This window comes from Lissotriton helveticus, chromosome 10 (assembly GCF_964261635.1).
Source record: "Lissotriton helveticus chromosome 10, aLisHel1.1, whole genome shotgun sequence".
NCBI lineage: Eukaryota > Metazoa > Chordata > Amphibia > Caudata > Salamandridae > Lissotriton > Lissotriton helveticus.
Genome location: NC_136071.1, coordinates 862,615,314 through 862,639,083, shown reverse-complemented (window position 1 = coordinate 862,639,083; position 23,770 = coordinate 862,615,314). Strand labels below are relative to the sequence as shown.

The 23,770-nt window shown below is 43.5% G+C and overlaps 1 protein-coding gene across 4 annotated transcripts in view; it reads left to right on the top strand.

Annotated features, from left to right (window-relative positions):
- CPVL (carboxypeptidase vitellogenic like) overlaps positions 1-23,770 on the top strand; it is a 799,647-nt gene that overhangs the window by 7,670 nt on the left and 768,207 nt on the right. For 3 of the 4 annotated variants that reach the window (XM_078663502.1, XM_078663503.1, XM_078663504.1), the window contains exons 2-3: positions 1,991-2,195; positions 15,657-15,775. In XM_078663502.1, coding sequence (XP_078519628.1) covers positions 1,997-2,195; positions 15,657-15,775 — 318 coding nt within the window. In that variant the 5' untranslated portion in view covers positions 1,991-1,996. The remainder of the gene's footprint in view (positions 1-1,990; positions 2,196-15,656; positions 15,776-23,770) is intronic. The other variant, XM_078663501.1, reaches the window with a different exon arrangement.

The following is a 23,770-nucleotide window of genomic DNA, read 5'->3' as shown; positions in this document are numbered from 1 at the left end:
TTTTACAGCAGAAGGAAGGCAAGCCAGTCCGTCCAAGTGGGATGGCAGAAAAATAGAAAAGAATACGTCACCATGACCTTTTTCCCAATGGCTGGCCACCGCTTGCATAAATGGTGACGCCGGCCAATGGGAAAGAGGGGCAGGGATTAAAGCCCGCTAGTGAAAGCTCCTCAAAGTCATACGATCTCGCCAGCGAGACTGCGCATGCGCAGCCTATGCAGGCTTCGACCTAAAAATGGCCCATCAGCTGACATCGGCAATCTGCCCATTGGACAACGGTCAGTTTCCCTCCCTAATCCTGGTCAATGGTCCAATCACAAATCCTGAATGATCTTTGCTGGCCTCACATTATCTAACCCGGTTATTGGCCACAGGATGCCCTACCTTCTGACAGCAAGAAGTCTCTCTATACATGTAAAAACCAATATTGTTACCAGAACATCCCTTTTTTGCAAAAGGGGCATGTCATAACCACATTACTTTGAAAGGAACAGAACAAGTGGATTGGCCAACACACATAGCACCACCATGTGTTACAGCCAGCGAGGAACCAATGTCACAGGGTGAACACAAGGTGAGCTGGAAACCTCTGCATAGAGTGGGTTCCCAGCTCCTGGCCGGAAGAGCGACACAGCTGATGTAAATGATGGGCTTCTATATCTCCCCACGACATCATCAGCATACTGAGAAGTTTTTGTGTTTTTTTTAAAAAAAATTATTTCCCTTTTCTGGGCTGGGGAGTGAGGGGAGGGATACAAGAGCCCCAGAAGCAGTGCTCTGCACAGCCCCCCTCTCCTACCAATATCTCACCCCCTCATTAAACAGTGAAAACATTTGAGAAGTTGCAGGTCTGCTAACATTATCTTTATACAATTGCATAAAACCGTGGTTCTAAAAGTACATATGATAAGTAGTTAATTTGTATGTTGTGTCTGCAGTGTAGGTGAGTGTGTGTGTGTGTGTGTGTGTGAGGAGTAATCCACTCCATTCTTGTGCTAAAAGCTGTTAACACGGAGTATGGATCCCTTGCTCTTTAGATATGTTAATTAACGGTCAGATGATAAAAGCTTATATTTCCATTGCATGTTTTATATTCTTTTACCACGCTGTAACGTGCTGTTGTTACTTGCAATCAAAGGTATTCAGTAAATAACTTTGTCTAGCATCTCTCTTTATTTGTGTCTGTGTGAGTGAGAGAGAGAGAGAGAGAAGGAAAAAACCTCCACTTTAATGTCTAGTACCTTCAGGAGTAAGTCTTCCAAAATAGAGACACAAGGTGTGACTCATCTGAGCCTTACAGATAAACAAAGACATTTATTAGGTCTGCTTTTCTACATTCTTTACTTCCCCCTCCTCATAACTTTGCAACCCAAAACATAGCGTTTTAAAAAAAATTAGTTTTAGGTTTGATCGCCTGAAATGGAAATCTTGCAAATTACTTACCTTGTCATTTAGGGCCTAGGTTGGGTTTCGTTGGGCTTGGATTTCACATTTGGCTCTGCTCTGTGTATTCTCGGCCCTCAATATCTCAAAATGGTTGCTTGGTGTGTTTATCCCCACAATACTATGGGATGTGTGCCTGGGTTTCTGGTAAATCCCTTTGTTTCACAATATGCTTACCCTCTAGCCAAATCCAGGGTCAGAGACACAATAATTCTTTCATCATGAAATTCTTTCGATCATCTGTTATTTGCCCAATGGAATTTGCGGGACCTTTTTGATTCATGATGAAGTAGGTTGTCCTGTGTTCATACCTAATTCTGCTTACCTTTCCTGGGTTTTCTCCTTCCATTCGTTGGAAATAATTGTTGCCTGGTCTCCTGCATGGCGAATAAGCAATGACCAAGGTGGGGAAACACAATTGACTTACAAAATCAGTTACAAAATTCAGAATTCCCAAAATTTTAAGTTACTATTGCTCATTAGCATTTAACTTATTTTGTGTTACTTTAAGGGCCCACTTTTGTCTAATAGAATTGATTTTTTTCAGGAAGTTATGGCTAAGATGCAGAAGAAGATTAATTTGGTCGTGATGGTGAGCCTTGCTGTGGCTCTGAATTTATGCAGTGCTGAGAAATGGATGAATCCTTTCCGGAAAATGTTCAAAGGGATAAAGGTGTCCACACCAACAAGAGGAGACCCTGGGAAACCTCTGTTCCTCACTCCATACCTTGAAAGTGGAAGAATCCAGGAAGGTACAAATATATTTAATTTTTTCTACATATAAAGGCAGAATTTGCTGTTCAAAATATCAAAAATATTTGTGCCTACAACGGTAGCTGTTTCAAATTTTAAAACACTGCTTGAAGCAGAATGGGCAATTTTTTAAGCCAACAATTTATGCTCCTTGGAACAAAATAGTTTCATGTTTTGGTAACGATACCGAAATCTAACCAAACATGTTATTTTACAATATTCTTTGATTATAGTTGTCTTTGTCCACTGTGAATTCTAGTTTTCAAATCTGTCCATCAAGAAAGCAATACAAAAATTCGGTTTCACATTATGGATCACATTGCTATCCTTTGTAGCAATTTAACATGTGTTTCATATACGAGTAATACATTTACTAAGAATGTGATGTCAAAAATCTATATAGAAAGATATTGTATGGATGGTGGATTTGTCTTTTGTAGGCTAAAGTCTACTATAGTTAAAAAAGGATGCCAAAAAGGAAGAGAGAAAACAGAGGAAAAGGTTTGCAAAGGAAACCATTTCAGTTCCTGTTGCTTGAAAGATTAGATCCAGACAAAAGGAGTGCAAGTTCTCTCTAATGTTCACCCAGTCTAAAGCCTTCAGATAGTCGGTCCAAATTTCGAATGCAGGTGGGCCGAGGTGTTCACTCACTAACTTGTACAAATCCAGTGTTTTACATTCTAATAGAAATGAAAGCAAGCCATCTTATGAATCAACAACACACCTACTCTCAAGGCAATACACCCAAGACTAACAACTCGGCTCAACAACACATAAAATAACAACTCTTACTCATTTAAACACTAACCAACAGTCCATTCACTGCTGACCTTCACCAATATGTCTGTTTTCATTCATCAACAGCCAGTCACAACCGCCTGGTTCTAAGTCCTAGCAAACACCTTGCATGACTCTAACTACTACACACACCTTCAGTCTTTGTTTAACTCGGGATTCTTAATATGCACCACATAACACAGCTTAAGAAACCTCACTTTATATTTATTATACCATACTCTGTGTGATGCTTACAAATGTTTTCCTCAGAAACTAAGTACAGAACGACATTCAGCCAGTGGGGTGACATCTACTCGTCAGCATAAATATAAAAAGTTTACGCTGAGGTAAATGGAAAGTGCAGATCATTTTTAATTCACCCCTCTCTGAATCCCCAGTGTGCTAACTCAATTTGCAGCTTCCACTAGACCCAGGATGTTCACCACATAATAATTTTATATTTAACTATATATATAAATTCAATATTCTGTGTTCCATGACACATATATATAATATGACCGAATGAGAACCCAAAGCTGTGAGTTAGTTACAACACTGTCAGTTCAGTAAATTTTATTTTAGTATTTCTCTCAACCAATAATAATGTTTGCCCAATTATTACTAACTTTGCTTTGCAGTTTTTGAGGAAATATTTCGGGTATCATACTGCCTTTGAAATGTATCTTTTGAGGGGTAAGGAATGTGGTTGCGCCATTCCAGCGCATAGACGTCTGTTGGTCTCGGGTACAATGGCTCCTGTTTGACGGCCCCTCGTTGCAGTCCTGATCTTGAAGGGGTCAGTGAGTCCTACTAATAAAAAGAGCACGCCAAACTGAACAGGGAGGTAAACTCAATTTCTATAAATTAAAGGAGGCAAATAAGTCTAAGAAGTGTAGCCAGCCAGCAGAGGCATCATATCTTCTAGTTTGAGTTGGTGGGACAGCTGCTACTTTTTTAAGTTTAGGAAAACTCTGGGGAAGCACCCACATTTAGTAAGATATTGTTTACCTCGTGCCCAAATATCATTCATAGTGCTCTGTTAACAGGATGCAATATTGCTCTTGAAATTATACCTTTCGAAGGACCGTAAACAGGAGTATTATTCCCTCCTCTTTTGTTTCCTCCCTTGATTTTGCTTTAGTAGGGATCACTGAATATATCTTCAAACTTGATTCAGTCACCATTGCCTTTCAAGGATTCTGGAGAATAGTTTGATCTCCGAACATATGGTAGAGACTGAGCTTATTTTGCTGCTCTTTATTCCATTTGCAACTTTAATGGTGTATGGGATTCTTGAATATTTCGTAGTGCAGATGAAAACCGCTCCCTAAGAGCTTCAAAAACGGGGTCCTTTATAATTCGTTTTCAACTGATAAAACAAGTGCACGCAGTATCCCAAATTCCATATCCTTTTTTAGAGTAAGAAAGTTTACAATCCGAGCGCTGTCTTTCAGCTGAGATCCAGGGTCTCTGGTATTCATGACTGGGTATTCTTTCCATCCAGAATAGCAGGCCTGTCATGTTGGCATAGGCTACATCTCAAGAGAAGGAAGGTGTGTGGTGTATCTGCATAATCGTTTGTATGACCTTGAAGGACATAAATATTAAATGTATTAACGCTTTATGGCTCAAATAGCCTCTCAAGCACTGAAATGGAAACATGCAACACTAATTCAGCAGTGAACACTGGAAGCCCTTGTTCGGGCATCCGCTTGCCGCTTGAAAAAAATCTGGCAATACATAGTTCTGCTTGTACAAACATTTCAGCTGAAGCTGGCAGACCATGTTTGTGCATTAAAGGGGAGGAAAAGGGAAGCAAAAACAGCACTGTGGAACAATAGGCAATGGAAAGGTACAGGCATTGCATCCACCTAATTCAGGAAATGCATGGAACAATTAGAATGGGCTTAAAAGGGCAACTTAGTGGATCAGGAATCGTATCAGCAAAAAGTGATGTGTGCAATCAATGCAACTCAACAGATTAATGCATTGCAAAAATCAACAGAACAGAAACGGGCATTGCAGCACAAGTCACAGGCTCTGGGGTAAAACATTGTTGGCTTTTCCACTGTTTTATTTCATTACGGTTGTTCAATTCTATCACATAAGTATTTTTCAAGAGTAGGAAGCTGTGACACAGACAAGTGATGGTAATCAATGTTTGGTAGGGACATAACAATGGGGCTTGCAAGCCCACGGTGCAGCTCACAGGCTCACACTGAAGAAGTGAAAAGGGGGTAAAGTAGTGAACACATGGATCCAGAAAGCTATGAGGTATCCAGGTATGACTGATCAAAAGTCTTTAAGAGACATAGATACAGATTTAAGGAGATGGATCGATATAGGAATGGTGATTGCCTAACGAGATGGAGCTGATGAGGACAATTGAGGACATATATAAAAAGACATTTGATACATACGTCAAACCTGAATACCAGGAAAGAAAAGCAAAATGAGGAAAACTTGGTTAGAGGGTGAACAAGTCAAACTTCCGATATGGCCCATACTGGTAGGTACAATTTCTGTTGATAACCTATTGATATGAGGGTAGCAAAAATGCCATCAGTTTTCGCTTGTCCTTAGGCCTTATTAAGTTACTCTATTTCAGACATCTCGGGATAGCTTTCCTTCAAAATGACTGAGGAACTACCATGGCCATAAAAATGATGAGTAAAAGCTGCTTGTCTGGGAAGGTGTTATATTGTACTAGAATGTTATACGTGAGGCTGGGTTATGTCGTCTATGATGTATTGGGGTTCTATCTCTGAGCTCACGGTCAAGTGTGGTAGTGACAGTTTAACCAGCTGCGTCTGGTAGGGTGGTTCTGAGTTTCTCCTGGAATTAAAGTTCCCCCAAGAATAAATTATGGCAAGGAGAAGGAGTAGGAGATAGAATAACTCAGAACAGAAAAACGCCCCAGCTCATTATCTGATGCTGTGTGAAAAATGGATAATGGGGTATTTCCCACCAGCACTCTTATCACCTCTGGCTTCACCTTATAAATAGGGCCTATGGTGCAAGTCTATTTCATGATTTTGTCAGCTCAGTATCTGAGATCATGGTTGAGCGATACATTGATATTCTTCAATCAAGCCAAAAAGAAATACACCTCGAAAAATGCATTATTTTTCTTTAATGGCTAACATCACAGATTTCATCCTGATTACACCTTACTTGAATTCTGCTCTTCATTTTTCAATATGAAGTTATTCCTTTTTAAATTATTTTGAAGTATTCTTCCTCTCTCCAGTGTTCCCTTTGTGCTCTGGGTTCTAGCCTTGTGTGCAAATTCTCCTTCATGAAGCAGTGTTCATTTAGTAAGCTAGACTCTAGCTTCTTTAACTAATAGGAGACTTGGAGCTCTAGTTTTTGACCATACTTCTCTAATTCTTTGATCCTCTCAGCAGTGTATGTCAAAGGCTCAATCAAACAAAGTCTGTATCACACAATTTGCTAAATGTAGTTCTTTAATGTTCTGGTAAGCAGGGCCGGTCCTAGGATTTGTGGGGCCCCGGGCAGAATAGGAACATGCGAGGCCCCTATAATATGCATAAGATTTAACCTGACAGGAAGGGACCTCATAGGAGGTAATATCAATTGGACATTAATTATATGGCATTGTTTGAAGCCGCTTTGCAAGAAGCAACTCACCTAGTTTAGATATAAATAAAATGGTTAGAAATAGCTTTAAAAATCCTAATAAAATACGTACATAAGTGGAAATACATTAAATTAATTTAACATAGTTACTGTTCTCTTGAATGGGATGAATGAAAATGATATGCAAATCGGGCATTCTGGCACTAAGAGAGCTCCAAAGGAGAGGTGCAGACTTTACTAATGTGGAGAAAGAATAGTTTTAAGTGTTTTTCCCAAAAATTGGAGTCACATCATAGCTCAAGAGGGAGAGAGTCTCAGTCCAGCACAACTAGAAAGGAGAAGGTTCTGTCTCCAATCAGGACCATCTAAATTTTAGAATGACACAGGAGTTTGGATGGCACAGAGTATAGGATTCTGGAATGAACAGTACGGAGTGCTTTCGAAAGAAAGGACCCTTCTAATGCAGTGCACAATGACAAACGGATAGTGCCTTGCAGATGTAGGGTTTCAAATAAAAAGCACAGCAGACAGCAGAAAGGTGCGAAGAAATAGCATTGCAATGCAGCAGTCTTAGATGAGGAGCCTAGCACTGTCCTGAATGATTTGAAGGGTACTGAATGCGAAAAGGCGGGAAGCCCACGAGAGAGGGCATAATAATCTAATGAAAAGATAACTGACTGCACAACAGCTTCACTGTAGTGAGAGGGGAGAAAAGGGATGATTTTGTAATGCTTATGGATGTAGTAAAAGCAAGTGGATGAAACATGGTTAATCTGTTACGATAAAAAAAGAGAAGATGCAGGAAAATGAATCAAAAATTTTTTTGCCGGCTTCAACAATGTGGGCGATTGACCCAGCTACACCAACCACCAAAGAGATCCTTTAAAAATGAGAACCCTTAATTTGTCACTTTAAGGTTTTAATGAATTTGTCTTCACTCAGAAATCAACTGTTTACATGCACGTACAAACATATTCTTGGGCAAAGACCAGATTGCCACTGAGGGAAGTGATGTTTGGGTATCAATATGCGCTAGATATCAGCAATAAACCAAAGTACTGTGTGAGTAAGACTAACTGGGAATTATATAGATTGAACAGTGGTGACTCAATAAATTCCACAAGTCAGAGGTTTAGGACATGATAGAAATAGGTGGTGAGTGGATTGTTTCAGATTTCTCAAATCGGATACAGGTAAATCACACCAAGTGGATACTTAAATTCCAGGCTGTGCAAGTTGATTTATAAGCACTGGCTGGGAAACAGTGCCAAATGTGGTACTAACGTTTAGTAGTATTAAGGCTTCTCTAACACTACGATCAAGAGTCAACCACAAATCATCTGATACAGCACAAATGCTACTTCAAACTCCTAGAGTTGTGAGAAGCCGGCACATTGTCAATGAGTAAATTATGTTTTATGAAAGAGATTTGGACGTTGATTTCTTTTTTCTAGGGATCCAAATATCTCTTGCTGTTTCTGACCCTTCGAACTTCCACCTCTCCCCTCCGGTCTCATCCCGCCCAACCTCTGACATCTTTCAGTGGTCCTGCTTACCAATACTTCTCTCTCCACTCTGCTTATGTTCCCTTGCTGGTTCTTTCTCTCTACCACTCATCTTATCCTTAAACCCCTCTTCAACTCTCATCTCTCCTCCAGCCTCATTACTTCTGTCCTTGTTCTGCTTCATTTACATCCACCTCTCCCATTCCATCCTCCTAAAGCATCTTACCATTTCTTGTTGATGATGACCCTTTTACACTCACCTTCCCCTCAATGCTCTACTCTTTTTCTCATCTTTCCCTCGGCTTTCTGTGATTGAATCCAGAAATATAAGACAACAACTGACTTGCATATAAAAACAGCCAAGGGTATTGCTTTTTTTGTTAATGGCTGTTTAAGATAAATGAGTAACAACAATAAATTATTTTACATTCACCCTGTCATTGTTTTAACCAATGAGTACCTCCTTCGCACACATTTGCACAGAATACCAACTGCAACTGGAATACGGGACCGTTTCTCAGTGTGCTCTTCAGAGAGGCCATATATTGAATGACCATGTATTCTGGACACCTGTTGACCCACAGACAGGCACAGTGTGAAAGTTGTACTGCCTTCAGCCTCAACTCCAAAGCACTCAACTGTAGCCTGTTATAAACACCTGGAGGTGACTCACTACAATGTGTGCCCCCTACAAGAGTAGGATGCTGTGAAATGAAATACAGAAACACACATCCTGGACATAGCTAACACTCTTGGGGAATGCAAGATTAAGAAATGCATGTGAAATATAAACAGGAACAAAATCGCAGTCATGGATTACCCTATCATGTAGTGAGACTGGGTCAGGAAATAGGCCCGGCACTAAAATAAATGTTGTGCCCATTAGTGAATTAGTTGGCTAGAAAAGTGTCCATGTTTCAAAATTAGGGCAGTTTTTAACTTCTAAAGATATGCAGTTTACGTTTTTTGTAAGGTATGGGAGACTGCATAGATTTGATTTTGCTGCAGGCATTTTTTGCCCAAAAAACAGGTCACATACTAACCTGGTAGATTAGACCATTACGCACTGCCTGATTACCCTAATGCCAGTCCAACCCGGCCACTGTGTTATACAATTATTGTGCAGATACAGAATCATTGTTTTTGTAGGTAAAGTAAAGGACGTGAATATAGGGTCCGATAGGGGCCTGTTTCAATGTCCATTTTAATTTACCACCAGGTAAAGACTCGAGGGACCTAGCACACTGAAAGCCCTAGTCCAGCCAATTTTACATTCTGATTGTGCTCCTCTTCCTGCACCTCATGTCTGGCTGGTGTACTCACATCTATCTACTCCCCACGCCCCCTCACTTTATTCTGTTTTTCGTACCCCTTTCATTCACTCTGTTCTCCCTTTCCCTCGTCCTGGGGGAGCTGAGCGGTTTTCAGTGTGAGCCGCCCTCATTATACTTTTGTTCAGCGCCCTGCAGGTTATTCAAGCAGGGCGCACCCCACAGTGGAGGGCTCTTTAATGACCTGTCTGATCGCTGCTATCCTCATGCAGATGCAGCGATTAGGCCAAGAGAGACGGACCGGCCGGCAGATGTTGATCAAATATCTTGGGCCTCCTGGGCCTCCAAACTCTGAAGTTTGTGACTGTGCGGGGCCCCCTGGCTGCGAGGCCCTGGGCAGCTGCCCATGCCTAGTGCCGGCCCTGCTGGTTAGAGGAGGGCATGGCTGGCAAGATGGCCGTCCGGCAGTGCTGAGCGAGCGCTCCCGGCCTGACTTCAATATCCTCCTTAATACTGTCTCCCCATAGGACCTTAGGAGTGTGGTACCCCCATCCCTGTCGAGGGGTATGTGCGGGGTTGTTCGTTAGCCCCCTGACTAATCCGGGACCGAAAGATCTCTGCCATAAAGAGATGCCTTGCCTGGACTGCAGCATTGACGAAGGCCAGGGTGGGGTTTACACCACGGTCAAGCACAACAAGGGTAAGGCGGGGACCGGCAGCCTTTGCCTGGGCACAGTAACGGAGTAGTGAGACGCACCACTGGAGTCTGAGCTTGTGCGCCCACCCCTCTTCCTGAGCAGGAGGTGAGATTCAATATACGGCCACGCCATAGAGGGCTGTTAACGATTAGCAGGGAACCAGCAGCCCTCCCGGGAGGCAAAAACAATAATCCAGGTGCGTGTGGCATTGGGTACTCATGTTGTTTGCCTGGGCCCCCTTGGCGTCAGCGCCATACGTACCGGACTCACACGGAGACGCGGGAGGCACTGGAAGGCCTGTGAAGTTGGGGGCATGAGCTTGGTCAGGACGGTCCGGAGAGGGGAGTCCCTGGATGCCTGAGATCGCTGAACTGTTTTGATCCCCGAGGTGGGGCAACCGCAGCCAGCTGGGGGGTTGTCTGCCACAGGCACAAGGCTTCTGGCTACCTGCGCGCCCCAGAGACATGAGAAGGCCCAGTTTGTCTCCCAGCTGCAAATTCCTAATTTGCTCCGCAGTGGTGTCTGTGAGGCATTGTTTTGCACTGAGCACAGAGGGCTATGGTGAGCCCGTGGAAGATAGCAGAAAGGGCCTATTCGAGGCCACACGCAGAGAACAGTAGCTGTGGGGAGAATTGTGACACCCCATGCTCTGCTGATACAATTGGAAGCACCAGGTGAATCCTGAGCAGTGCTGGATTCGTATGCGGACCCCAAGTGGACGGGTGATCCTGGCCTGACAACGCCTTGCCTGGGGTGTTAGCGGGTAAATATGCCTAGAAGGGATTTTCTTTCTTTTGCTCAATCTAATATCTATTAGGCAAACAATGGTCGTAAGCTCTATTCAGTAGCTTGCATCGAATTATTTAAAAAAATTAATTGACTTATTCCAACTTGATCAAATCTGCCACAGATAATTTCCCGCAGGTGTAAACTTTTTGAAACGTAAATTTATAATGAAAAACTTATCAGAGGGTACAAAAAACGATTACATATATTAATATAAATTAACACCTGTTGATAGAGATTCAAAAGTGATTTGTTGTTGTAAGCCTCTCATTATCACTGATGTGGACACCTATTTCAAACAATATGTACAACAGAAAAATGTAACTGATCAAACAAAAAACAAATCCTCAGGTGAACAATTCACAAAGAAAATAGGTGTAGTGGTCTATGTTTCGGTCTAGATAGTGAAGACATCTGTTAGACCATATTCAGGACAGTAAATTCATATGTTGAATGATCCTTAGGGGACTACATGAGCAACTTCAGAATGTGGTCAAGTTCATTAAAACGGTCTGTCCGACATCAAAAAGAAAACTACTAAATGGCTAATGTTGTTCCAAGGAGGTCCCGAGAATGGTGCGACACAGTGGTGTTAGCAATTCTTCAACTGTCCTCACGGACTTATATGGTTAGTTAGTATCTGAAAGGGACGGGCACTGCTCCGTACGGCGTTCCGCTGTCATAATTCTGCATTGCCTAGGGTGTGCCATAGCTGGAGGACCCCGCTTGCCCCCTCCCCGCTGCTGCTTGGCTGCTGGACTTCTAGTGACACAGCACAGAGATCACATACGTGACTGCCCACTCTGCCTCATTTGCTAGTGGGTCATGACACACATACGGGTTCCCCGTGACCGGCTGCTGGATTTGGGGTCACTAACCAATGACGACTGACCCTGCTCATGAGACACAAGAACTTAGCGCCCACTGACTTGCCTGGCTGTGTCTGTCCGCTTCCTGTAACCATGTGACGGGAGGCCTGCCCCGGTCCATGACCCTGGCAGGCCTGCTGTTGGTGTTGTGAATTGGAAGTGTGGGAAGCGCAGACTGCTGGAGTACCATGAGGAAGATAATCGCACCAGAACACGGAGAGGTGTCCTGGGTGGGTGGTGCGATCGACAACAGGGACACTGAGAGATAGGTGGCCTCGCCAAGGGGAGGACTCTGACAACTGCACCTGGCAACCAGGACCCTGTAGATGCTTATTTTGCCCTGACCCATCACACACTGTGAGCAAGCACAGATCACCCAGAGGTGCACAACAAACAAAAATGTATCCATTCACCGCACCCCAGAAACAGGCGGAGTCCTGCCGGCAGATGGCAGTGAGAGACCATGGGACCCGCAGGAACTAACAGGGGCCCAGATCCTAGTGGCTATCGAGGCATGAAGCTCAGTGGTGCAGGCGAAGATTGAAGCCATGGCATTGGATATTAACCTACTGAGAACAGATCTATGCATGGTGGCAGAGAGATCAGTCGAAACAAAACAGCAGGTGTCTAAAATGCAAGAATAAATGACTGCTTTGAAAGCCGCGGTGGCCACTCTTGAGTCCTAATCACAAAAATTGGAGGCCCAAGCAGAAGATGGAGAGGGACGGTCCCGCTGATGCAATCTGAGGTTTGTGTGGCTCCCTCAAAGGGGAGAGGGTGCGCCCTAGAGACATTCCTAGAGGACTGGATCAAAGGGTCTCACCTCTTTGTGGGGGAGAGGGCACACAGGTTGTTAGCCACACCACCATGGCGGGGGAAACCCCAAGAACCATAATAGAAAAGATCAACAACTATAGTGATTGGGAAACCATTCTACAGGAGGTGCTTTGGAAGGGAGATTCAGACGTTGAGAACCATTGCATCTTCCTGGACTACACGAGAGCTGTTCAGTTACAAGTGGAGTCCTTTAGCAGTGTCAAGCAAAAACTGAAAACACCTGTAGTGCGTTGCAGCGCCGGCCCGATGAGGAGCACCGCCTGATGTTGAAGCATGACATCCTTCGGGGGTGTGAGGGCATCAAGAGGCAAGACTTGCTCTTCCCTCTAATTAGTGGGTCCTAGCACCTAGGACACCCTTATCTTTTGTTTTTTCTCCCTCTCCCCTGTTTTTCCTCTTGTTTCTGTAGTGGGTGGGCGACACAAGAAACCCCTCCCCTGGAACAGTGCCCCTATGTTTTGAGTAGACGATACAAAATTACTTTCCATATTTCAAAGCAGTACAGCTGCTGTGAAGCTTGGCTGAAAGTATATACATTTCAAAAAGTGATATGATGTGACCAGCGTTGATTGAGTCATTGCACTTTTTGATTATCATTTTTTTTAAACTTTCACAGCTGCACATCAGCCGCGCTCCTGTACAGAATGGCTGGGAAAAAACCAGTGACAAAGTCAAAACCTAGTTCCTTCAGTTTGTACACAATCTTAAGTTAACATGGTTGTAGAATGCTTGCCCAAAGTGCTACCACATTAATTCAACAAAGTTGATAGTCTCGTGACCATATCATCTCAGCATATCTTCTTTGTCCAAGGCTGGGTAATGAGCTTTCCATTGTTGGTGCTCCTTCAAAAATTGTAGCTGAGGACCACCTGCAAGTTGGTGGGTGTTGAACGATTGTGGGTAGCTTGCCACCTTAACACTTTCAGAGATGTTCTTCGGTTGAACAGGTTTACCTCCTTTTAGGTCTCGGCTAGCGTAGGCTGCGCACATGCGCAGTCTCGCTGTCGAGATTTAATGACTCTGAGTAGCGAGGGTAAACACCGCCCCTCTTCTCCATTGGCTGGCCTCCTAAAGGGCGGCCGGCCATTGGAGAAGAGGTCTCAGTTACGTCATTCACTTGCTCTAAGCCCCGTCTTTTTCGGATTGGGGGGGTGTGTTTTTTAGGTTTGTTGTACCCTCTTCTCCATTGGCTGGAATGGTAAACAACAAGTCAAAAACACGCCCGTTGTTTACATTCCAGCCAATGGAGAAGAGGGGAGAAAGAAAAACACCCCCCCCCCCAGTCTGCAAAGGAGGGGGCTTAGTGACAAATGGTGAGCGCGTGGAGCAAAGCCTGTGCCCTCCATCAAAGCAGAGCGGCGTGGCTGGAAGAACATGAATGTCACTGACCCGTCTTTCTGCAGTGAACTCCTGATAATGAGGGCTTCTTTCAATTTCTATGTGGCACAATCGAGTCTGAAATGCCAGCTCCCTCACCTGGTTTCCCAGCCCACATACAAGGGACTCAGCGAACTGGGTTATTTACAGCCAGCCCACACACTGCCCGGAAAAGCCACGAATGCACAGCATAGTAATGATGGAAGATAACAACAATGCTCTCGGGTTCTCTGGTTAAGTTTGCCTGCCTTTGCTCGTGTTTTCGGAGGCTTGATGATAGGTTTGCGTGCTTGTTTATTTAATATCCGAGAACTTCCGAGCTCTCAGCACCGCCTACCCCCGCCCCCTCCCCCCAGACACACACACCGAGGAATGCTGACTGGAGTGAAAGTCGTAAATTAAAATAATAGCGGAACTGAGGCTCAAGCGATCTCTTCACTGCACAGAGATTGTCTTCCATCATAGTGCTCCGCTCGTTACTTGGCACTGCCATTATTTCAATGTATGACTTTTAATCCAGTTGGCGCTCTGAATCCCCTCTCCTCACACCAGAATTTTATAAGTGCACCTGTTTACTTTCAAAGATCGAGATCGTGCTCGATGTTTTTAGTGATACAACCTCCGAATTCAAAATAAGCTCTGACCCGAAGTATTGAGGCGCATAACATGATCTCCAGTTACCTTACATTAATTTAATGGATTCACTCACATTTATAGGTTTTTGAGATAATGCGGACACGCAAAACTGGCCGCCTATAACATTTTACAGCGTTTGGTGCTTTGTTGGCAGTTGAGCCACCAGGCATGTACCCTATCATGGTATCATGGTCGACACAAGCGCTCGTTGCTCTTATCTGTGTGTCACCTGCGCACCATAATTTTAAATCTGGTTAGGAACAGGCCGGCCTGTCATCTTTCCGACTTTAATGAATGGGGTAGTATTTACCGAACAGGTGTACAAACTGTGGGTGTGCTTACCCCCTACACACACACTCTCACCACACCGCACGCACACACACGCAACTCCCTGCTCCTTGGTTTGCCTCAGCCGGTTACATTTAACACTTCGGGACACGATATGGAACTTGCTGGTGTGTTATGGCCTTTTCTTTTTATATACTACTAATTGCAAACCAACTCCTGAGTTGGCAGCTCCGACCGCACGTCCTTTACAGCATGACCGTTGCATTGTAAATGCTTGTTCAACATAGCCAGGTGGAAGAACATGACCCCAAAAAGTGTGGCGGAGCACCGCCAGGGGATTCTCTTTGGCGTAAAACCAATGTCCCCATGAGAAACAAATAACTTTGCTTCCACAACGCACTTTAACATGACACTTCGGGATGTGAAAACGGCACAGGAGCATTTCTGCATTCTTACTTGGCATGACATGAGTACTCCTGGGAATGTGCACTCGTTGCAGCTTGAGAATACCTCCAATTGTTTGAGAAATCCATGAAACCTAGAAATAGACTTAAAGCATAGCTGTAGTCCTGCGTTAGTAAATTTAGACTTTCAGCTAGTGAGTATTGTGAATTTTATCCTTTGCCATGAGGTTAGAATTGCCAGATGCAACTCATGTGTAAACTGTCATTTTTAATGATGGGGTAAGACACAAGGCATAAGTGTTTCAGAAACATAGTTTCACCTTCTGAAAATGTTTTTAGATAGTGTCACAGTTATATGTTTGCCTTGGCACAGAAGAAAAATAATTTAAAATCTTAATGGTTTCACTTTCAGCAAGAGAGTTGAGTCTTGTGGGCCCGTTGCCAGGGTACAACGTCAAGAGCTACTCTGGATATTTCACAGTGAACAAGACCTACAACAGCAACCTGTTTTTCTGGTTTTTTCCTGCGCAGGTAAGATTGCAAGCTGTAATGGTGACTCGTGTGACTTTCGCGTCCACTTGATTTTTGTAGCTGCTTGTCAACAAACTGAGCTTGTTTAGATACAAATGTCACTGACAGGCCTTGGACATTTTCATAGTAACACAAGCATTGGCATAGCCAATAGTTCACGGCTTTTGGATCTTATAAGTTTGTAGCCATTCAATGATAATATAACACATAATATATACACTAATATACCGACATGTAAGCCATTATTGGCAATGTTGCCCCTTCTGAATAGTGGTGACTTACAATCCACAGATTTCAAAACTTGGGGGGGGGGGGGGGGGGTTAGGAAAAACAGAGAAAAAACAAACCTGTGCCCAGTAACAAGGAGGGACTAGCATGCCTCATTATCAATCGGAAGCCAGCATTTACCAAGGGCAATGACACCAGCCAATCAAAAATATGGGCAGAGAGGAGGAGAGGCTTCCGCAGCATACTTGACTACTGCATGCCTCGCTAGGCTCGACCTAAAAAGGTCTACTGCAGTAAAGAAAAAATATATATAATTGCTTTCTTTAAACATTTCATCTATGAGACAAAAAAATGGTGATGATTCAGAGTACTTTTGAGATGTAAAATAGTCCCTCATTCATAACATGCAGAATAATATATGAAACCGTCAATATAATGAGGTGAGAGGGTAGTTCATCTGTAGGGCGGAGCCAAAGTCCAGTCTATGTATGCATTAAAGAATTTGTAACATTTGCATCAGCAGATAGTAGTACTGACAAGCTAGACCTAAAAAGATGATCACCCTACCCAGGGAGCAACATTACGGTACCTGACTTCAATATTATTGCCTTGTGGGTGATGTGCCCACCTTTAGTCACCTGGTCATTAACATATTTACTGTAGGATCAGGGCTTTAAGTGGGCCGGGTCTCACCGGTTGACAATTGGACTATTGACAAAGCCAAGAGTCCTGGCTTGTTGTAGGTAGGATGTAACTTGTTGTATCATATATCTGGATGACAGAAACCGCAAAATACAAGTCGGGCGGCACACTATGCAAAGCACAGACTTTTAGCTTATGTGTTTTTAAGCCACACCCTTATTTACATTGGCCACACCCCTTTGTGAGCCCCCCCCCCCTGTTTTTTTAATCCCACTTAAAGCCCAGTGTAGGATTAAGCCCGCCTTCTCAACTGGAAGGTAGTTAGCAGTTGTCTTGTTAGAGGGATAAAGAAACGCAAATTTGTCTGAAACCTTTTGTGACGGTGACCTCTGTCTTTGATTCCGTCGCAGCTTTTACAGTTAAGTGTCTGTCACAAGAAGATGAGTGGGTTTACAACGATGCGAGAGGACAGTCATGTCTGGATAGAGGTGATTTCTGGAAAGGATGGAAATAAATGCAGTAAAAATAAACATAAATTGTCTATTCTGAGGTTACGTCCAGAGGGAAGGACACTGCCTTTAGTCTCAATCACAGACCCTTTCATCAACACATGCAGAACATTTACATGAGAAGTCCATAAAAGGCTGAGGGCCGCATCTTCAAGTTACTTTCAGCTTGACCTGTCAGTCGATAAAAGGCAGCTGCTATCTCAGCCTGGCAGCCATTCGACATACTGTAGCCCTGGATCTGAGGTCTGAACAATTTGTCAAAACCCTTGCCTTCGCAGTGCGTTAAGTGTTTGGCAGTTTATTAGTGCAAATCAATTGTGAAGCACTGTATTTGAACTGGCCTGCGGGCGAGTGCTTAGAGAGCTGTAATCTGCGCCTGAAAGCTTCAAATCCATCCAAGTTTAGACCAGTGGTAAAATATCTTCAAGGGTGTTTCAGTTATTTCTGAAACGAGGAAGTAGGGTTTATTTTCTTGCTGTTTAAGCATACAGACCAGGAGACAAAATGTTATATTAAGCCAAGTGGAGGGTGTGGAGGGGGTCTCTCAAAGGGACCTGGCTGTTGCAATTAAGGGTGTTGCTTAAAACACATAAACAACAAGAAAGAGTGAAATAAAAAATTAACACAGCGCGCCTAAAGTAAACCAGGGAAAGTGACTCCGACTCCGCGGCCGAGACACACGAACCAGGGAAAGTGAAAGCAACAGCAGAGCCAGGCTAATTGGAAACAGATGCCACAGCAGAGCCAGGCTAATTGGAAACAGATGCCCCTGCGCGCCGCTGCTCGCTCCTGCAAGGTGGATGCCGCCGATTAGCCGATAAGTGCAGACCCATTCCAAAAGGTCATCTCCTAGGGCAGCGCATGCGCGCTGCGTTAGGCTCAACCTAAAAAACCACATGGCTGTCTTGCAGTCATCCCAGGACACCATAAGGAAGCGCTTTAAAGGCACTTGGCACACTCTGAGTGAAGAATCGAGTTTGCAATGAACTACTGGGATGGTTTAGTATGTAATGGGTTTGTTACCATGTGAAGATAGTTTTTAGGGCTTGCGCTTAGCGTTGCAGTCCGCAGCACTGGTCGCGCAAGAGATTTAGTAGGTAAAATGGGGTTTCAGAAGCTGACCTAGGAATGACACACGCACGAGCGTGTGCTTTTCCAATTGTGGCACTCTATTGGGCTTTGCATGCATGTTTTTTGCCAAGAGAGCACGCAATAGGCCAAAGGCGGGGGCATTGCTCCGCCCATGGCCTATTGGTGTCTATTACGCGCACCAGCCATCATGTGGTTTCAATTATCATGCCCAGACACAGGCGTAATAATTGAAACCACATGGCTCGCAGTGGCGCGTGCGCACCACTCGCGGGCTTGGTTTTTTTTTTTTTTTTGGGACCCATTTCTCAGGGAAGCAACTAAATGAAAGAAGCCATGTTTTGTTCGGCGCCACTTTTACACCTCCCAGGATGATGTTTATAAAACAAAGTCTACCTATTTTTATGTGGTTGGCAGACCGTGAAATCGTTGAGCTTCACAGCAGACAACATTCGTAGCATATACATTGTCACCCATGGAGGTTGCTTTGGTCAGCGCCTGGCTTCCTTCCAGAATTACCGGTAGCAGATACCCAGACTGAGTCTGATTCCTCAGAAGGCAGATCTGTTCTTTGAGTAAAGTTAACAGTAAGGGCTTTTCAAACTCTGAAGGAAGACAGCAGCAAAAGGCACCACATTTCAGTGTTTGCAAGACCTGTTATAAGTGAATGAGAGTAACCTTGATGACCGCAATGGGACTAGTCTGATGACAATTAAAATAGCGCTGGTGATACCAATGGAACTAGTGCTCCTGACAACAATGAGAATAGCACTGATGATAACAATGGAACTAGTGCCGATGCCAACAATGAGAATAGCACTGATGATACCAATAGGACTAGTGCCGAAGCCAACAATGAGAATAGCACTGACAACCATGGGACTAGTGCCCATGACAACAATGAGAATCGCGCTGATGATACCAATATGACTGGTGCTCCTGAAAACAATGAGGATAGCTCTGATGATAGCAATGGGACTAGTGCTCCTGACAACAATGATGATAGCACTGATGATAACAACGGGACTAGTGCCGATGCCAACAATGAGAATAGCACTGATGATGCCAATGAGACTAGTGCCCATGACAACAGCGAGAATAGCACTGATGATACCAATGAGACTAGTGCCAATGACAACAATGAGAATAGCTCTGATGTTACCAATGGGACTAGTGCCGATGCCAACAATGAGAATAGCACTGATAACCATGGGACTAGTGCCCATGACAACAATGAGAATCGCGCTGATGATACCAATGTGACTAGTGCTCCTGAAAACAATGAGGATAGCTCTGATGGCAATGGAACTAGTGCTCCTGGCAACAATGAGGATGCACTGATGATAACAACGGGACTAGTGCCCATGACAACAATGAGAATAGCTCTGATGATACCAATGGGACTAGTGCCGATGCCAACAATGAGAATAGCACTGATGATACCAATGGGACTAGTGCTCATGACAACAATGAGAATAGCGCTGATACCAATGGGACAAGTGCCGATGCCAACAACGAGAATAGCACTGATGATACCAATGGGACTAGCCCCCATGACAACAATAAGAATAGCGCTGATGATACCAATAGGACGAATGCCGATGCCAACAATGAGAATAGCACTGATGATAACAATGGGACTAGTGCCGATGCCAACAATGAGAATAGCACTGATGATACCAATGGGACTAGTGTTGATGCCAACAATGAGAATAGCACTGATGATACCAATGTGACTAGTGCTCCTGAAAACAATGAGGATAGCTCTGATGATAGCAATGGGACTAGTGCTTCTGACAACAATGAGGATAGCACTGATGATACCAATGAGACTAGTGCCAATGACAACAATGAGAATAGCTCTGATGTTACCAATGGGACTAGTGCCGATGCCAACAATGAGAATAGCACTGATGACACCAATGAGACTAGTGCCCATGACAACAATGAGAATAGCTCTGATGATACCAATGGGACTAGTGCCCATGCCAACAATGAGAATAGCACTGATGATACCAATGGGACTAGTGCCCATGACAACAATGAGAATAGTGCTGATGATACCAATGGGACATGTGCCGATGCCAACAATGAGAATAGCACTGATGATAACAATGGGACTATTGCTCATGACAACAATGAGAATAGCACTGATAAACAGGGGACTAGTGCTCATGACAGCAATGAGAATAGCACTGATGATGATAATGACTGTAGCTCTGATTATAACAGTGGGACTATTGCTAACGAGAACAGTGAGAATAGCACTGATGGACAACAATGAGACTAGTGCTGATGACAACACTAATGACAACAACGAAAATAGCGCTGATGATAACGAGACTAGTGCTGATGGCAACGAGACTAGTGCCGATGGCAACCATAACAACAGTGCTGATGATAACCGGGCTAGTGCAGATGGCAAAACTGCATGATTAAGAGACTGTTACTCAGGGTCCTCACTGCTCATTCATAGGAGACACTGTCCTAGACTCACATGCCTCTCATCAGTGTGCGCACTGGTCTTTAACCATATTCCTCCAACAGATTTGAGCACATTATTACAGGTTAATATGTTCTTTGTGAGGCCTCCTGACTCCTGCCATTAGGATTTAAGTCCTGCCACTATGTTGATTATAATTCCAGTGCTGGAGCATTGTGCTTTTGGTAAAACGAAGTCATCTCGTGCTTTACCTGTACTTGTTTGTTTTTGTGAGTACCGTTAAAAGAGCCAGTATACGCTGTAGAAAGGGCTTTTCGGTAACAACAAGCATTTGCTATGCAATAGGTCTCGCATTTACGCGAGTTTGACCTATTGGCATTGTAAATGTCAATGGCTTTTATTTATGTTTCAAAAACCAAAACATAAATAAAAGGCAATGTAATTTATAATAAAAATAGCTCATACTCCCGAAAATGCGAGACCTATTGCATTGCAAATGCTTGTTATTTTTCGGAGTGTGGTACTGCCTGGGAACGTGGGTATGAAATTGTTTCTCGAAGTTACAGTGCTCCCATCACATGTTTAAGGTATTTAATATATGAAGCGAGTGACCTGGCAACAATGTTATAATCCTTTGAAGCGACCCATAGCGTCTGTTGTGACCCCTTTTAAAAACCTGTGGGCACCCAAACCACTAAGAAATTCCTTAGTTCTGTGAGCAAACCTTGTATATGCTTTGAAAATCCAAACCAGGCAGAAGACATGATTTCAAGACGAGACAGTGGAGTTTCTTGAATACTTACATTTTGCAGAAGCTTAGCAGCGAAAACTTTAGTGTTTCCTTGTGGGAATCCTCTTAAGTAGGGATGGAGCCTCCATGCTCCCTGGCATCTTTGCAGCAATTGACATGTGAATTACACCATTATCATTCAGCACCCTTATGATTAGAACGGTATTTAGTGCTCGACTCACACATGGATGGCTTAATTCCTGCAAAGCTGAATATATCCGGTAATGCTAAGTGTGTTAGTTGACCTGCTTTTATTTAATGCTCAACTCACACATGGATGACTTAATTCCTGCATAGCAGAATATAGCAAGTAATGCAAAATGTGTTATTTGACTTACTCTGTCACACACAATGCCATGGGACTCACCCACTGAACTTGGCTGCATTATTTGAACAATGTTAACAAAGTTGGGCATGAAGCAGTGCTTGAATAACCTTCCTTCTGATTTGGCTGCTACCTTAGAAGGGAGATTTATCGGTTGTCAGCAGTTCTAGGTCATTTCAAGACGTCTGGAGTTCTTGCAATGGACGTTGTTTTGGACTATACATACGTCTTGTTCTCTGTGTCTGGCTAGCTTATTAAACATGTGTAAATGAAGCCTCCATAAAGTCCAGTTATTGCTTTTCCACAAACTACGGGTTTCCTTACTAATGTACGTTTTAAGCCAAGCTGTAGAGAAGTACACATTAGTTTCAAAAGAACACTAATTAAAACTGGTCATAGAACAACATCTTTGGCCCCTTTTCTTATGGACTATCATGTACAAGTGCCTCTTTTTGTCAAGCAATCAGTCGTAGACCTAGTGTTTCCATGGTTTATAGAGTCCTCTGTGGTGGCAAGCGTGTGCATAGGTTTACATTCTGTGTTCTTCTTAAATGGTATTGCACTCTGTTTTTTGGGTCTGGCCTAGACACAAATTTACTTTTTCCACCAGCCTCATGTATTGAGAAAAGTTCATAAATAAATGTGTAAATGTTACACAGTGCAAATCGGTGCTATGTAGTTGTGGTTCAGGTGTACTGTCTACTGAAAAGGCATTTTTGGGTTTGCGTATAATAGCTAGGTATAGTTAGAGTTCTTGTGTTAACCCTCTTTGTCCATTGGTCTATTAAGTTGTCATTCTCATTTTCTTCCACTCAACGCAGCATACTGCATTTATCACCCCACTTCAGCCATTGCCTTGCTTGACCTGTGGTTGACAACATTTTGCCTGATAATTTGCACATCTGTCTGATAAGAAGTAGAATTTAGAACCAAGGCTAGTAGGCCAATGCGTTACTGTTGTCAATGCTTTTTTTTCATTCTATTTATTTATAAGGTTTTATATAGCGCAGACTAGACCCTATGAGGGTATCAGAGCGCTTTACAAAGGGTACATCAAAAGAAAAGTTGCACGTTGGACACATATAAATGAGTATCTAAGATGAGATTGTATATGTTAAGGTCAGGATTGTGTCAGGATTCTCGTTTAGAGATCATCAAGCGTCTTGGTAGATGAGCGGTTGGTATCAACTTGCATCAGGGCTGGGTTCAGGAGAGAGTTTTATTCATTAGAAGTAGTTTGTCTTAACTTGGATTTTAAATATTCCTTGTGTGTTTGGACTATGTGTTCAGGTTACAGTAATTTAAAACTTACAGTACCTTTGCTTTCCGCCAACAAGAATCTTGTTTCACTATGATGTGCTTAAAACCGATTTTACCAGATATAAATACACCTGCCTGCTGTGTTACACCAGTACTGTCTCATTAAAGTGATATGCATTTTTTTTAAATATACACAACTTTTAGTGCAAGTTCATGGCCACCATGTAAAGCTGTGGCATATTTTGTTTCCTTTCTTCTGTTAATTTTGTGACCTGGGCAAACACAACAAGATGATGGACTGAGTGCTGAAACGTTTCAACTACTCACCCCCAGTCAAGAGATTGTTTGCTCACTGTGCCACCCCAGTTCAAACCCAGCCATATGCGTTTTGACCCTGCTCTTCATGGGAACAGTCCAGCCCAAATTGCCATGCCAGGTCCTCCCTGGACTGGAAATAATCATCCTGGGACCAGTTTCAGGGTTTCACCTCTAATTAGCCAGGCTAACTTGAATCTAGTGGCACAGCCAGCAACGGACCCACGTCTGGGAATACCTTTGGCTATGTAGGGCGAACATAACAAACAAAGATGGACGGAGTGCTGGAGCCTTTGAACCACTCACCACCAGTTTTTTAGGTCTCGCCTCGCGATGCAGCGCCATGCTCTGCTCGCCTAGGCGAGATCTATTGTTGCCAACTTGCATTGCGAAG